Source organism: Phalaenopsis equestris, unplaced genomic scaffold (genome assembly GCF_001263595.1).
Source record: "Phalaenopsis equestris unplaced genomic scaffold, ASM126359v1 Scaffold000098, whole genome shotgun sequence".
In the NCBI taxonomy this organism is placed as follows: domain Eukaryota; kingdom Viridiplantae; phylum Streptophyta; class Magnoliopsida; order Asparagales; family Orchidaceae; genus Phalaenopsis; species Phalaenopsis equestris.
In genome coordinates, this window is record NW_018164540.1 from 899256 (window position 1) to 915752 (window position 16497).

Below are 16497 nucleotides of genomic sequence, written 5' to 3' on the forward strand. Positions count from 1 at the left end.
TTGAATTAATATTGATTAATGTTGATTTATTTTATTGATAATGTATCAATAGTTAATCTACTGGATTGAAAAATAATTAATTTAATTAGTTCATTTATTTATCAATTAAATAAATACATTTAGTTATAATCATCGATTAATAATTTATAAAGCTAGTTAAACTTAATTAAATCTATTTTACTAATTGAAATTGTGAATATTCAATCTCCTTAAAATAATGTCTTTTTTAATTGATTGCTAACACTTGTTAAAATAAACTTTTAATCAATATTAGTTTTTTAATTGCATCAATTAACATTAACAATTTAAATGAATTATCAAGATTTATAAAATAAAATAATAAATTTATATCTCACAAACCCTAAATCCAAGAGTTTATAGTTACAAGGAATATAACATTTTTTATTTATCAAAACTTTAGTACGAGAGCGAGTAAAAATAATATTTTGGGATTTAAATTAATTAGGTCAGATGAGATTCCAATAGTAGCTAAATTTATGTAGCATATTTAAATATTAATTAGATAAATTAAAGCATAATTATTGTAAAAATAATATCCTAATTAAGAATTAATTAGTAACTCATTAAATTATTTTAAATAATATTTTTTATGCAATCAAATTTACTTAAGTTAATAATTATAATTCAACGTTATAAAATATTTGAATTACTTTGTTTATTAATTAAGGTATTTACTCTAAGTTATTTGAGAAAATTACTATTTTTTACTACATTATCCAATTATTTATTTACATCAATATTTTCAATGATCTCTATGTAATTATTTATCCCTTTATTTTTTCACTGCTACCAAGTTGTCATTTTTGCCGTTTGGCAGGAGATATAGGTTAAAATCCAGCCCCAATGCTGCTCAAACTTTGTTTGATCGGAGCTAGAGGCAACGACGGGATCGCGGGTACAGAGATCACCGAAAATCCCATATTTCACCTCCTTCCGATCCGCTGCTACCCGAAGGCCGAAACCATTGAGGAAGGTCAACCTGTTCGCGGCACTCTTTCTCTCTCTGCGCGTTCCCGGATTCACTAAATTGCATGTCACCCCATTCTTCACTCTGGACGACACCCTTCCTTTCCAACACTCCCTCGCTGTTTTTTTTTTTTTTCATCTTGATTTCTTGTTCTCATTTCATACGGTGATGGAGTCGGGGTGAAAGTTACGATACAGCGAGAATCAGAAGGGTTTAGGCGTGGTGACGGTGAAGATTTTGGAGATTTCGCGAGCTGTTCGTTGCTCGAGGGCACAGGAGCCGAAATGGTGAGTTGGTTGCTAGGGTTTCTGCAAGAAGAAGTCTTGCTAAAATTTCTTCTTTGTTTTCTTTGGTCTAACTATGCTTTTGGTTTGGTGCATGTTGGGTTAAAGTCGTCGGATATACGCAAATGGTTCATGAAGCAACACAACCAAGGAAATGGGGGATCAACAAAAACTACAGCTTTTCAGAAATCTTCTCAGAATGTCTCCGAGAAGGTATTAATTATTTGCTTTACTCTTCCTTTAGTTCAGTCACTTGCTGAGCAAGTGGTCTATTTAGGTGTTGATAGTTTACTTATATGGCTGACCTTTTGTGTGGTTATTTCTATTGGGATTGATAGTTTACTTATATGGGAAAACATATCTATTTGCTTACAATTGGTTTCTTTTAGTTGACGTGATCATGTATTCATATCATTAAATGGCTATGCAAGGAAAATGCTTATTTACACTGGTTAAATGCATACACTATACAGTTTATTAGGGATTTTTGGTCATTGTATTTTAATCTAAGAACATAAAGTTTTGAATGATTAAGATTGGTTTTCGAGTTTACTTATGTTGTGGTTATTAGATGTGTAAAATTTGTTTTTTTTTTTCATATGCAATGCATTTTGTAATGAATTTTGGTGTTGTTTATCTATTTAAGAGTTTGATGTAGCCTAGTATATCAATTGTATCATGAATGCTCTCTCTTTCTCTGTGCTTTTCATTTCACATAATGGCATGATTTGATGATGAATGCTACACAAAGAATTTTTTGGGGAAGCTTTTATGATTCCAAACTAGCCAATCATTTGAACTGAATAGCCAAGTCATGGATCAATACGGAAATTGTTTTGAAAAAATGAACCATAATAATCTTATCCAGTTTTTTATGGTTTAGATGTCTGTTGCATGCTTTAGGAGTGGGAAACTGTACATGCATATGAAAATTAACTAAAGCTTAATTGCTATGTGTATAAAACAATGGAAAAAAAATTAAAGAATTTTTATTGTTATTTCTTTGTACAAGATAGGAGATGTATATGCATCTTCAAGGGGCATTACAAAATAGGAATGAATAAAGAAGGGGGAAAAATAAGAAGGGATCAAAGAATAGAGAAACACACGAATTACAATCAGAGAGCCATAACGAAATTGATCCAACAGTACAAGGTCTTTTTCCACGTGCCTTAAATTCTTTATTATGATTGGAGAGTGAGTGGGCCTCATTGAGAGAGAGAGAGATAGAGAGGAGAGTGAGTGGGCCTCTCATTGAGAGAGAGAGAGATAGAGAGAGAGAGAGAGAGAGAGAGAGAGAGAGAGATTCAACACTACTGTTTGAATTTCATGGTTTCTAAGCATATACATTATTAACAGGTTATGTGAATATGCTTTTGCACATATGAAACTTTTTTTCTAGCATAGATGTCACTTTTCTATATCTGTTCCTCATATTTCTTGCTGTTTTAATTTATTACCAGTATATCTGAGAATATGCTATAGGTTTGCATATGATTGTTTTCTCAGGCAATCTATTATTGGTCTATCTCTTAGCACTGGAATTGATATTACCTGTGTAAAATACTTAATGGAACAACAGGTCAAAGAAGATGAAGGAAATTTCCAAAGGAGGAAAACAAGCAAATATTTTGCTGCTGTTTCTGATGCAGAGAAGAAGTCTATGCCTATGGTAAAAGATGAAATTGCAGCAGAGGAGGTTTCTTCAAAAAGGAAGAACAAAAAATGTGATGATAAAATACAGAATGAACTTAAACCGTCACCAGCAAAAAGGTTTCGTAAGGATGCTGCTGCTTCTAATGATGATGACGACGATGATTTTGCGCCATCCCGTGAGAAGAAAAAGCCAACTGATACCAAACCCTTAAAGAATTTGCAGAGCAATGCTACTCGGGCAATTAAAAAATCAGTTGATGGTGATAAAAGTGATGAAGACGATGATTATGATAAAGATGCCGAGACTTCTGTTAAGGGTGGTGGAAGGGGCAGAGGTGGCAGAGGATCATCCTCAACAGGTGGAAGAGGAGGAAGAGGTGGAAGAGGCGGTTTCATGAATTTTGGTGAACGTAAAGACCCGCCTCATAAAGGCGAAAAGGTTTTTTAATGCAAAATATTTTGCGAACTAATGCAATATGAATTACATCTTTTTCATGTTTTTTTGGTCTAATGTCTTTGTGCTATGTTGTTATGTTAGGAAGTACCTGAAGGCTCACCTGATTGCTTAGCAGGTCTAACATTTGTCATTAGTGGCACACTTGATAGGTGATTTTCAAGTGTTAAAGTCTTCATTCTCCGTTGTCTTTATCTTCTTTTTAAGGTTTTAGGGTGGTAGATTATATATTGAGATATTAACAAATTTTATTTTAAATGCTAGTTGTTTGTTAATGCTAATTTCCTTCTTTCCTACAATCTTGTTATGATTGTTTTGACCATTTTAGTTTAGAAAGAGAAGAAGCAGAAGATCTCATAAAGCGCCATGGTGGTCGTGTTACAGGATCTGTCAGCAAGAAAACAGTTAAATCAATCACAATCTCATTAATTTCTTTTTCATGGTGGTTCTATTATTTTATCTAGGGGCATTGACATACATGACACACAATTCTAATGTATCTACATACCTCTTCTGAACTTTCATATTTACTTGCATAACATCATAATCTTTAATATCACATAAAACATAGAACTATTACCCCTTTTTAAAAGTGAAATACACCTTTTCATGCATAGAGTTAAAACACCAAAATGCTATTTATGTAAATATGTAAGTTTAAGTTTGAAATATGTAAATACATAAGCATTGGGTGCTAGTTATGTAAATTTCCCTTTAATCTAATACTTCTATCATACAGAATTTTCTTTTAGCTGATGAAGATATCGGTGGAAGGAAATCTGAGAAAGCTAAAGAACTGGGGTATTTACTTGAGCTCTAGCTTTTTTTGGCTTCTTGTTTAGTGTTCTCTGCTGTTGTTTCTACGTAATTTCTTTGATATTATTTTGTTGCAGCACCGCCTTCCTAACTGAGGATGGACTGTTTGATATGATCAACAAATCAAAACCAAAAAAGGCTTCTGTTCGAACTGATGGTAAAAGTAAAACTCCTGAAAAGAAAGATAAATTGCTGGAAAAAGACGGCCGAATAAAACAAGAGTTAAAAGGTTCATGCTAGGTTTCTAAAAGTTTGGGTTTTTAGTCCTTGCTTATAGGAAAAAGCCATTCTTTTTTATTTATTTGCTTTATGTAACATTGTGTACATTACTTGCAATGAACTGATTTATTTACCATTTCAGTGATCTTTTGGTAGTCCGTATAATTTTGAAGAAGTTTTCATTGTGTTTATATTCATTTTCCTACGACACTTCAGGAGATTTTCAGACTTTTCGAAGCAAGAAGAAAAAATAATAAAGTTGCATATCACTGTGAAGTTATTTGATTAGGACAAGGCCAATGAGCCATGCTGTTGGCCATATACATTTTTTTCTATTCCAGTATGAGATTATTTGGTTGATTTATCTTTTCAAGGAGGTGGAAGCCATAAGAAAAAATTGCAAGGGAAAATGTGATAGATATATGGAATGCTTGTTGTATATATTACGTGACACCTAATCCTTTACCACCATGATTTTAAAGATTGATTGAGGTTTGACATGATTTGGCCTTTCTGATAGGCTAGTTAGCAAGAAATTTAATTTTAATTATTGTTACAAGAAATTTCAAGGAGAAATTTTAAATTTATGTTCATTAGATTTAGGTCTTCCATTTGATTTCAATTTATATTTTAGTGGATGGTAAACCTTCTAATAAATACTCTTAAAACACTTCTAATTTTATTATCTTGCAAGCAATATAATGGGTTTAATAAAGTAATATTTACAACAACAAACCTTTACCACTAAGTGGGGTCAGCTGTATGAATCCTTTTTTCTTCATTGTGTTCTATTGAGTGTCATATTTTCATTTAATTCTAATAAATTAAGATCATTTTTTTTTTGTACAATATTTTTTTGTACAATATGCCCAAGTCTTTCTAGGTCTACATCTGCCTTTCTTAACATAAGTTAAATCTAAAACATCTCTCTGTTGACCTCACTTTTAGTTGAGGTTTAGTCTCTTCTCTTTAATAGCCTAGGAGCTAGCCATAAGACTTTCCTGTTGACTATTCCTAGAAAACTAGAAAAGGAACCCTCACCTTTTGAAATTCTAAACTCCTCTTTGCTCAACTTGAGGTTCCCCATATTGGTCTTAACCTCTAGCACTTAGTAGGTGATGTCAATATAGAGTAGCTCGAGAGGAGTTCTCGTAGGACTGCTTGACCTTAGTCTTGACCCTGGACGTTGATCTGGAGCTGTTCACGCACTTGAACTCACTGTCACTCACTGTCACTCACTGTCACTCACTTTCACCCCTATTCACTCACAACCCTGAACCCAACTGGTTGACTATGACCCATTGATTCTTTGGGAAACTCATGTAGATGGTCTTTCAGACCCTTTAGCCTTAGGCTGGGGTTTAGCTAGCACTAGTACATAGAGGACCCCAATGGAGATTTTATTGGTCCGTGGCTCAAATCAGGATAATTAGCACCTCAATTCCACCAATTACCCTATTTAGTCTTTTGCTTCCGAAATCAGTTTGGACTCTTCAATTGACCTCCATTTTATCCCAATTTGCCTCAATCTGAATCCTAAACCCTTCATAACAATCCTACACATCAAATTGAACCTTTAATTGGCCCTGGTCAAGCCTCAATTTCACTCAATTTCAACTCACATTCAAAATTCTCAAATTTGCCCCAAATTCACTATCTTCGCAATTTCCACTAAATTGAATGCTCAAACCTCAAAATTGACACCCAATTGGTGTTGAGAACTCTCTATAACATTCCCTTAGACCAATTTGAATCAACAATTTGGACCTAACCCAACCATAGCTTAACCTAGACCCAAGTTTAGGCCAACACCCCCAAATTGGCTAAATGCTCAAAATTCACCAAGTTGACTCTTCCAATCAGCTCGTAATCACTTCAAATCTTTTCTAAACATCTCATGACAACCATCTACACCATTCTGATTAATTGAGCTTGAACCAAAATTTTGACCAAAATCAAATTTTGACGTGTTTTTGACCCAATCGGCGACGAGGTAGCCCAGGCGACTAAAAGGACTGCGCCGGCGCGTCCGGAACATCGATTTTGCCTAAAGGAGATGTTCATTTCACGACGATGGCATGTCTAGGAGAAAATGCATAAAATGGTGCGCATAAGAATAATAATAATAATACTATTATTATTGTAATATAAATTCTTTTTTTTTTCTCCCTAAAAAAGCCCTAAATCCCCCAATCAATCTCTCACTCACGCCTCTCTCTTTCCCGTTCACGAGATCGACTGAGCCCTTCCTCCCCTGTTCGCGAATGCTTCTCCCTCCTCGAGCCGCACGCCTCTCGCCCCATGTCCTGCTCGCCCCATCTCCTCCGCGACTCCTTCCCTTATCCTCTGCTCTCCTAGAGCCGACCCAACCCTTATCCTGTCGCCTGCTGCGATTTTTGCCGATAAGAATCTTGGTCGAGGTCTTTCCACCGCAGGTAAGCTAAGCTTTGGGTATTTCTTCTTCTCCTTCTTGGCTATATAAACCCCATTTGGGGGGTAGGATAGGAGAGAGCCGAAATTTTCAAAGGAAAGGGGGAGGTGCCGCCGGATTGCTTCTAGACCTACTCTTGTTTTCCCTTTGTGCTCTATGTCAAGTGGTAACCTCTTCCCTTCTTCTCTTCTCTAGCCATTTGATATGGTATTTCCTTTGCATGCTGAAATGCTTTATGATGCTTTTGTTCGGATGATTGCGGGTCAAAAGGAAGGAGAAAAAAATGAAGTTTTTTTTTTTATCTTGAGTTGATGGATTTATAGTTGCATGCTAGGTCTTTGTTGGAATGGTGCAAGGAAATTTAATTCATCATTTTTGCTTTAGAGTTAATGGTGAGACTTTTGAATCTTTCCATTGTGCATCTTATGCAAATCCTCATTTTCAAAATCTGAAATTATGGTGGCCTATTCATGAAAAATCTAAAGCTATTGGATGTTCTTTTTGCAAAAATTTGAAACTATTGGGATGTTTATTTTCAAAATCTGAAATTATATGGTGGTTTGTTTTACAAAATCTGAAATCCTCCTAAGCTTATTTTTCAAAAACCTGAGAAATGTGGTGGCTCACTTTAAAATTTTAAAGCCTTGTCTTGCTTATAAAAAAATCTGAAGGGTTACTTTCTTCATTCTTTATGCTGATTCAATCTCATATATGCTGAAAGTAAAAAGAGAAATTTACTCCCTTTTTTGTCTCTTGCTACTCCCCCGCTCGAATTGCATGTGGAATGCCATGTTTATTTCTCCTCTGTGAAAACTAAAAAAATATATATTTGTACATGTGTGTGGGTTCGGTTTTGGCTCCCAGTGGTTTTCCCCTTTGTTTGAAATACATGTTGAATGAAAGATTTTAATTTTGAAGCTCCTGAAACTTACCTTGAGGGTTCGTTTTTGGTTTTCTGCCGCTCTCTCGTTCGAATATTTGCTGGAAGCGAATTTGAATGTCTCAAAATGGTGGCTTTGGGACTTACTTATGTTTCTTTGTCCCATGTTATTTTCCCCTATTTGAAATATATGTTGAGGGAGATTTGTTCTAGCTCTTGTTGGGCTCGGTTCTGGCCTTGACGTGGCCCTGTTTTGGCATTTGACTAGGCTCGGTTTTATGCCTTGGTACGACCCTGTTTTGGCTCGTGATGTGGCTCAGCTATAACTTTGTCGGGTCCGATTTTAGTGTGATATGCGCTTCGGTTTAGCCTTGTATTGGGCTCGATTTTGGCCTTATGATTGGTTCGGTTTTGACCTTCTGTTGGGCTCGGCCTTGACCTTATGTGGGTTTGGTTTTAGCCTTATGTAGAGCTCGGTTTCGGCCTTATGTTGGACTCAGTTTAGCGTTGTGCTGGACTCTATTTTAGCTCCTCGCGGCTGTCCTCTTGGCTCGAACTCCATGCTATGTAAAAATTTAATGTTATGGATCTCTCGGAGACCTATTTTGAAGCTTTGGTTTAACTTCATGCTGCGATTTACGTATTTGAAATGCATATTATGTGGACTATCGATTTGGGGATTGATTTTGGCTCCCTATGATTGCTGCCTTTATTCATGATCCTTGTTCGGTGGCTTCTCTTTATTACCCCTACCCGTGAGTCTTGTTTGGTGGCTCTACTTGCTACTCGAGGCCGTGAGTCTTGTTTGGTGTTTCCCCTTTGTTGTCCGGGGCCGTGAGCCTCCCTGTGGTGGTCCTTTCGTGATTGTTGATGGTTTTGCCTGTGTTGCCGCCCCGGCCGTGAGCGCCTATATGAGATTCTTTGAATAGTATCGGGTTCATACTTCATTGTAAGCTTTGAGCTTGAGTTGGAATTGAATGTCCTGATGATTGTGAAATGAAATATTTTAATTCTTGATTATTTGAGAAAGTTTGAATGCCCCTTTCGAGGAATAATTTGTCAGGTGTTCGGAAATGTTTCGGGGCCAATTCTACCGGCCAAATTGATTGCAATAAAAAAAAAGAAAAAAAAGGGGAAAAAGAGAAGAGGAAGAATCTTTTGATATTTGAGAAAATTCGAAAATAGTTTGGAGATTTCCCAAATCGTGCCTCTTGACTAGTGTATGTGAGTGTGCTATATTCCTTTACTCATTCAAGAGAGTCCCGTCAATTGAATGTTTTAGATTAACCCTACTACCGTTTGACCCCTCTTTTCTAAATTGAATTTGGAGGTGGGTTACTCTTCTTTTCTTTTTTTATTTTTTGGTTTGTTTTTCCTTGCTTCTTGGTTTGGTTTTCCAGTGTTTATGTCTGATACATAAGTGCACACGTATACCCTTTTGCTACATGTGAAACCATCAAGTAAGGTCGCATGTAGGTCAGTTTTGTTTTGGGGCTTAGGGCGATGATGACAAAGACACGCCGGTGGTAGAGCAGAATGATATCTTATCCAACAACATCAGGACTCAATTCTGGGACCTGATGAACTGTAGGATGAAAGTATCATTCACCGACATAAGACTTCAGGGGGACCCATACCTTTTTAGGTTGTTGGTGGTTCTTTGCCCGACGGTTTAATCGCTCTTGGGCAACTATTCTTTTCTTAAAACTGATAAGAACAAATACAATGTTTAATAAAAATATTTTCACTACAAAAATTGATACAACTTTTCTTTTGTATGTCTGAAATCTATATACATGCCAAAAAAAATAATAAATTTTAAATATATATCACAACTTGGTTGTCCACCTGTTGATTACCAATTCTGGGCCAATGAGTACCCTCATAAGTTAGGTTCGGTAAGACATCTTTCTAGTAGAGCGTCGGACTTTATACATTCAGATAACCGAGTAGCCTTTGACGACCCTCGAGTACAAATATATATATCTGAGCCTAGTCCCGACCCGAGTGCTTACGGTTCACTCTTTTCGGATCTTTCATATGTTTTATTGGAATTTTTTTTGGAGAAAGCACTTGTGGTCTTTACTACGAGATTTTGTCGAGGTTTTGACAGCTTTATTTAAATTATTATTCGTCGATTTTCTCGAGTTTTCCGTCATGGATTATTTGTCGATTTTCCTCGAGTTTTCTAGGCAACGTTTCCTTTGTTGTTCACTTTTGCCTATCCAATACATGCTAACTCGTTCCTTAAATTCTATTGCTCTACTCATTACTGTTACATCAATTACACTTAAAGGAGCAGCGGGCCTCCCAGGTATACAAGTTTGTTTTATATTTACAATATTTTACTTTACAACACACGTCACTATTACACTGTATGGCTTTCCTATACTGCATGCTCCACCGCTTCTATACATACTATGATGTCACTGCTTTACTTTTCTATACATGCTACTGTTTCTTTTACACATTATACCTTAGAATAGGCGGACAATAGTCGGTTTTATAGGGGGTACCCGACAGCAGATCGTTGACTCAACAATTACATGTACACTTAAAACTAAAAACGAACTCGAAGGTGCTACGGCGAGGAGCTTAGAGCTAGCATTGTGGGTAGCACAACCATCTTCAACAGCAGAACATATCTACACCAACTAAATCATTCCTTATAAATTAAAATAAGTCATAAAATTTCGAGGTTGTTCGCCTAGTGCGGCATAAATCCTCAACCTTTCTCTAGGTCTTTGTACAACTCTGCTGTATAATACAAGCCCTAACCTGTATTAGGATTCCGAGATTGTCGTCCGTCACGACCTAAATCCTCACATCTTCTAGGCTGTTTGTATGATCGTTTCACACAAATGTAAACCATAACAAATAAAATCTACAGGATAAAACACTTAAATAATTTCTTATCAAAACTGAATCAAAACTGAAGCCAAACAATATCTGAAGCCAAACAATATGATAGACTGGAAAGTCACTGAGGTTCTCCTTCAGATCTGTGACATCCCCTAGTTCTTCCTCCTTTGGATCATACAATAAATGTTCCAAATTTGAATCATTTCCTTTTCACACCTCTTCGTCCGATCTCGTTGAAAAGTCCTATCCTAAAAGTCCTATCCTTTGAAAAGTCCTATCCTTTTGAAATCCTTGAAGATAACATTTCCTGATTTTTATCGAGAGTTTTCTTACTTGACTTCGGTCATTTAAAATGTAATTAACCATAAGGGTCTGCCCTTATAGGAAGCTTGTCCGAACCCAGCTTAATATAAACTCTATTTAATCCTTCATATTAAATAGGAGAAATTGTAGGCAAATAAAATGATTTCGCAGACCAAACGAATGTCATATATTATTAGTTTATCTGATCGAGTCACATTCTCAAGTCTTGTGTTTATCCTTCGGGATAAATACAAAGTTTGAGGTATAGTGTTCTTTCATTTAAGCTATGAAAAATATGGGGTTAGTTTGAACTCATATTTTTCTAAAACTTATATATATATGTAAATTAAAATATCCTTCCGAAGTGGGCGACGGGATTTCGATTCGGGTGACCGACAGCTTCCAATGGGCAACTCCTCCAACTAAAATAGTGTCGACACTCTCCTAATCGGATTATCAGATGGTCGATGTTCAATGTGACCAAACCTTCTAAGACGACTCTCTAATTTTGTCCATCAAGGGAGCTACACCACACCAACCCTATCATGGATATAATCATTTCACATTTTTTCTCTAAGTGTAAATCCACTCATCCACCTAAGTATTCTCATCTCGGCAACTCTTAACTTAGTTTTATGCTTCTCTTTTAAAGCCAAACATTCAGCGCCATAGAGCATTGCAGATCTCACCACCATCTTATAAAATTTTCATTTCAGTCCAAGCGGTACTTTTCTATCACACAATAAGCCTGAAACATTCATCCACTTCAACCAATCAACTTGAACAACTTGAATTCTACTAACCTACTAACAACATCCCCGTCTATATCACCATCACTTTGAACAATAGACCTGAAATATCTAAAGCGTGTGCACCTTTTAATAATTTGATCACCCATATTTACAACTCTGTTATTCGAGCTACTACTAAAATTACATTCCATTTATTTAGTTTTTGTTCTACTCAACGAAGGCCTTTAAACTCTGCTCTAAACCTTCTTAATAAATGTTTTTCCTGAGCTTTCTCTCTAGTCTTTCTCTCTAGTCTTTTCCACGAGTAGGATATCATCAGCAAAAAACATACACCATGGTACATTCTCCTGTAAATGTCTAAGAAGAGCATCCATAACTAAAGCAACAAGATGTGCGAACATGTAAAAGCTCTAGTATACACATCTTCAATTACTTGAATATAAGTCATATCAGCACCTATTATCTCTAGAACTTTCCAAAGTATATCTCTTGGAACCTTATCGTAAGCTTTTTCTAAATCAATAAAAATCATATGTAGATCCTTCTTATTCTCTCTGCACATTTCCATCAAACCTGTCAATAAATGTATAGCTTCTATGGTAGACTTGCTCCACATAAATCCAAATTGATTATGAGAAATGTTTGTAATACGTTTTAATCTTTGTTCAATTACCTTCTCCCATAATTTTAAAGTATGACACATCAACTTAATTCAACTATAATGTGCACACTCTTGTGCGTCCCCTTTATTCTTAAAAATGGGGTCCAAAATACTCTTCCTCCACTTCTCATGTTTCTTTTCAATTTTTAAAATAATATTAAAGAGTTTAGTAAACCAAGAAATGTTGAATTTGCTTAGGTTATTACAAATGTAAAACTGTTTAACAGTTAAACATGCCATGTCATGATAATTTAGGAAAATAGTCGTTACCAGAGCAAACTCAAATTACAATAATAACGCAAATATCGTTATTGAAGTTTGAAAGTTTACAAACGATGACTCTTCAAAATAGAAAATAATGACAAGTATACACGTTAGTACCCTAGGGGAGGATGACAATGTCAGATGGCTGGCTGGCTAGGGAATGAAGGGTTGGTTGGAGACTGCAGGTATCTTGAAGGGGTGGAAGGGTTGGACTACAACCCTAGAAATAGGTGATCGAGTTGAGTGACTGGCTAGGAAGGGGAGTTGCTTGCATTGTGGGAGTTGGGGTGGTTGCAGGCGAAGGAAAGAGGCTGCTGGTGTGGGGGTGTTGGTCGAAGTAAATGTCACAATTGGTTAGGGGGGTGTGATACTCTCGAGAAAAATTGCAGGTGGCGGGACGAGGGACCAATGATTGGGAAAAGGGAGGTTATGCGGGTATGAGATGAAGGCAAAGTTGCTGTTATGACAGGGAAGAACAAGGAGGGAGCTGAGTGTTACATTATGGAGGAAAAGAGGGCCAGACGATTGGGAACAGAGAAGAGGGAGAGCGAAAGCAGGTGGGTAGGGTGGAGTTGGAAGTAGGAGAAGATAATCACCATTGGGGGAGATGGATACAACAGGAGCACCACCCAATCTATCAGATACAACCCTCGAAGGGGAAAACATAACACTAACGGTTATCCACATAGAAATGAAATCAGAAGCCATAACTAGCCTAAACAACATAAATGACCTATTTATTATAATAGATAAGTAACGAGGGGGAGGCTCCTCTCCATGGGTGGGAAAATCAGCCCCCTTGGGCCGGTCGGTCCAAGCAACAAGGTTCAGCCCTCCTATGCACCATATCACTCTCCTAGGGGTGGGAGAGTTTCTACTTCATTCATCAAAGCTTCAAGCTTCTCATAGCACGACATCAAGTGTCCTGGTAGGTTGATTAAGTAGGCGTTGTTGTTCTAAAGCATATTCTGAAAGAATACATATCCATCCACTTTTGGTACAACCCACGATGGAACTGTAGCTAGATGAGTATTCTCACAAATCAGGTATCGAGCCATCCAAGTTGTAACCTGGTTCTTCCACTTCGCGTACTCGGCTAAGTGCAATTGACGAACTAATTTGTAAGGAGAAGTCAACTCTGGCGTGCAATTTGTGACAGGCTGCAACCTTCTCGCTAACACTCACTCAGGGAAGACATCTTTTTCACTGATAGGACCTGGATCCTATTGAAGTATTTTCGTTTCCATCAAGCTACTCAGATTCATTTCAAAGCTGGTGCTTATGTCGTCTGTTTAGACGTTTGGCGATCTGTCCCCTGCGAGACTGAAAACAAACTTTAAAAAAATCTGCGTAATACTTCTGACATGGCATAAAGTGACCCCATTTCTGACATGACGGTCATCTCTTAGGGATATTTCAAGAAGGTGTCTAAACATCTGAATATTCTGCATTTCTTTTATTTGTGGTGACTCTGTATCTGATGTCGACTCCTTAAACTCATGACTCTTTTGGATAGCTAAGGTCAGTTTTGTTGATGTTCCTCTCAATGCCTGCGAAATGATAGCTCGAGTTACCATAGTTTCATTTTCTGCCTAAACACCCATTGCATCGAGGTCACCTCCTTCTAGAACGAATACTGTTGTCTTAGCTGGAATCTCTATCTTGGGATCGACTGGAAGTGGTGGCGTCTCTTTTTCATTGGCTGCAAGTGGAGAATCCTCTCTTAGTCATCATCTTCTCCATGATCAGTTGTGTCATTGCCAATTTTTCAACAATACCATGCTCAATGAAACAAATCACTCCCTTGGTTTGCATTTTGATTCAAGATGCCCAAATTCATGGCACTGCTATACTTTATGGTTGAGAAAGATTTAGGGATGCGTATTGGTTTCACCTGTTCACCACTTTAAATCCACATTTCCTCTGACGGGGTAGCATTGGGTGCTCTCTTGGGCATACTTAGGCTATAAAAATATGATGTTAAACTCTGACTGCAAGATGTGGATTGCTCAGTGATGTGGTTTCTCCACTTTTGAAGCTAGAGGTTGCAACCTCTATCTATAGAAAGCTGGTAGAAACTCATACTGTCTCCCACTTCATTTTCAGATTCTCTCTTTCTTTCTCGTTCTTCACATGTAGTCTTCTTTCTCAACCTTCTCTAATGTCGGATTCCCAAGTGTCGTGGCCTTTCTCATTCACTACTAAAAATCTCTCTACGAAAGGGGTTGAAATTATCGTCCCTTTCTCCTCTTCTGCTTTCTCTATCACCATCAGGGTAAGTCCCACCTGGATGTCATCCTCTATATTCGCCCCTCTCCGCTAAAGTCGGCGGATCTCTCATTATATCTTTTTCCGAGTATGCTCGGACATGTATACCCTTGGTGGCATTACTGAAATTTAGGGTTGGGAGGTAAAAGAGGAGGTAGCAAACTCATGGAAGGTGGAAGAAACTAATGCGGGGTTGCTAATTTTGAAAAACGGTGAAGGGGGAATTCGAGATTAGGTTAGTTTGGGGCTATGGTTCGGGAATAAGAAATAAAAATTTTTTGGGGAGGTGAATTTGATAGGGGCAGATGCTAGGAAACCCTAGGATAAGATTAGAGTTAGACTAACTTTAATATCAAATACTAGAGCAAGCCCAACTTATGATAAAAACACAAGTATTGCTGAATTTGAAAAGGTTACAATTGACGACTCTTCAAAATAAGAAATAAAAACAAACAAACATGACAATACCTTAGGGGAGGACGATAGTCTTGGGTGGTGGTTGGCTAGGGAATGAAGGTCTAGTTAGAGACTTGGGTATCTTGGAAGGGTTGGATGGCAGCCTTCGAAATAGGTGACTGAGTTTAGTGACTCACCGGGAAGGGGAGCTGCTGGCGTTGTGGGAGTTGGGGTTGTTGCAAGTGGAGGAAAGAGGCTACGGGTGTGGGGTGTTGGCGGAAGGAAATGTCATGGTTGGCTAGGTGGTGTGAAACTCTCGGGAAAAATTGCAGGGGCGGGACAAGGGACTTGCGGTTGGGAAAGAGGTTTATGGGGCTGTGAGGCGAAGGCAGAGTTGCTGTTACGGTAGGGAGGAGCAAGGAGGGAGCTGAGTGTTACGATAGGGAGGAAATAGCGGGCCAAGCGGCTGGGAACAGAGACGAGGGAGGGTGACTGCTGGTGGGTAGGGTAGGGGTGGAAGTCGAAGAAGACAATCACCACTGAGGGAGAGGGATACAGCCGGAGCACCACCCAGCCCATAGGTTACTGCCATCGAAGGGTAAAACAGGGCGTCGACGGCTGTCCACACAGAACGGAAATCAGAAACCACATAAAAAACAAACTTAAACAACATAAAGGACCTATTTATAATAATGGATAAGTAAGGAGGGGGAGGCCCCTCTTCTTGGGCGGCAAAACCTCCCTTGGATCGATTGGTCCTAGCAATGGTGGACTGAACCGGTTCGGCCCTCCTAAGCCCTACGTCAACAACATTTACATTTTGGCTTAGCTCGTGGTCCTTTTGCCCAAGTTATTATAGAATAAATGGCGATTGCTTGAAATTCAAAGACTTATTTATTTGATATGGTGTTAGAAGTTGTAATGTGTGCTAGTAAGGATTTTAGCCTGTTTACAGTAGTTACCAAACATCAAATACCCTTCTCTTTATCCTAACACCACGACGTTATATTCTAAAGATATCAGGATGGAATTTGATCAATTTCATGTGTGATGTATTTATCTGCTAAGTCGAACTATGAATTTTAATTAGAATGTTTTTGCCTGTAATTTTTTTCCAATATATTCTTGTGGTATTCAGTTGGCGAACCATTGTGAAGGTACTTCATTCTCTCCTAATTTTTATATTTTGTATGTGGAATGAATATCCATTGATATTATTGTAACAACTTGAACTTTAACTGATCGAGATGTTGCCCGCTTTGG

At 37.6% G+C, this 16497-nt stretch overlaps 1 protein-coding gene across 1 annotated transcript in view; it reads left to right on the forward strand.

The window, feature by feature from the left end:
- Positions 1-840: 840 nt before the first annotated feature.
- LOC110020473 (replication factor C subunit 1) overlaps positions 841-16497 on the forward strand; it is a 35100-nt gene continuing 19443 nt past the window's right edge. The window contains exons 1-7 of the mRNA XM_020718588.1: positions 841-1275; positions 1381-1485; positions 2855-3367; positions 3467-3534; positions 3711-3786; positions 4122-4183; positions 4276-4427. Of these exons, the coding sequence (XP_020574247.1) occupies positions 1273-1275; positions 1381-1485; positions 2855-3367; positions 3467-3534; positions 3711-3786; positions 4122-4183; positions 4276-4427 (979 nt within the window). The 5' untranslated portion in view covers positions 841-1272. The remainder of the gene's footprint in view (positions 1276-1380; positions 1486-2854; positions 3368-3466; positions 3535-3710; positions 3787-4121; positions 4184-4275; positions 4428-16497) is intronic.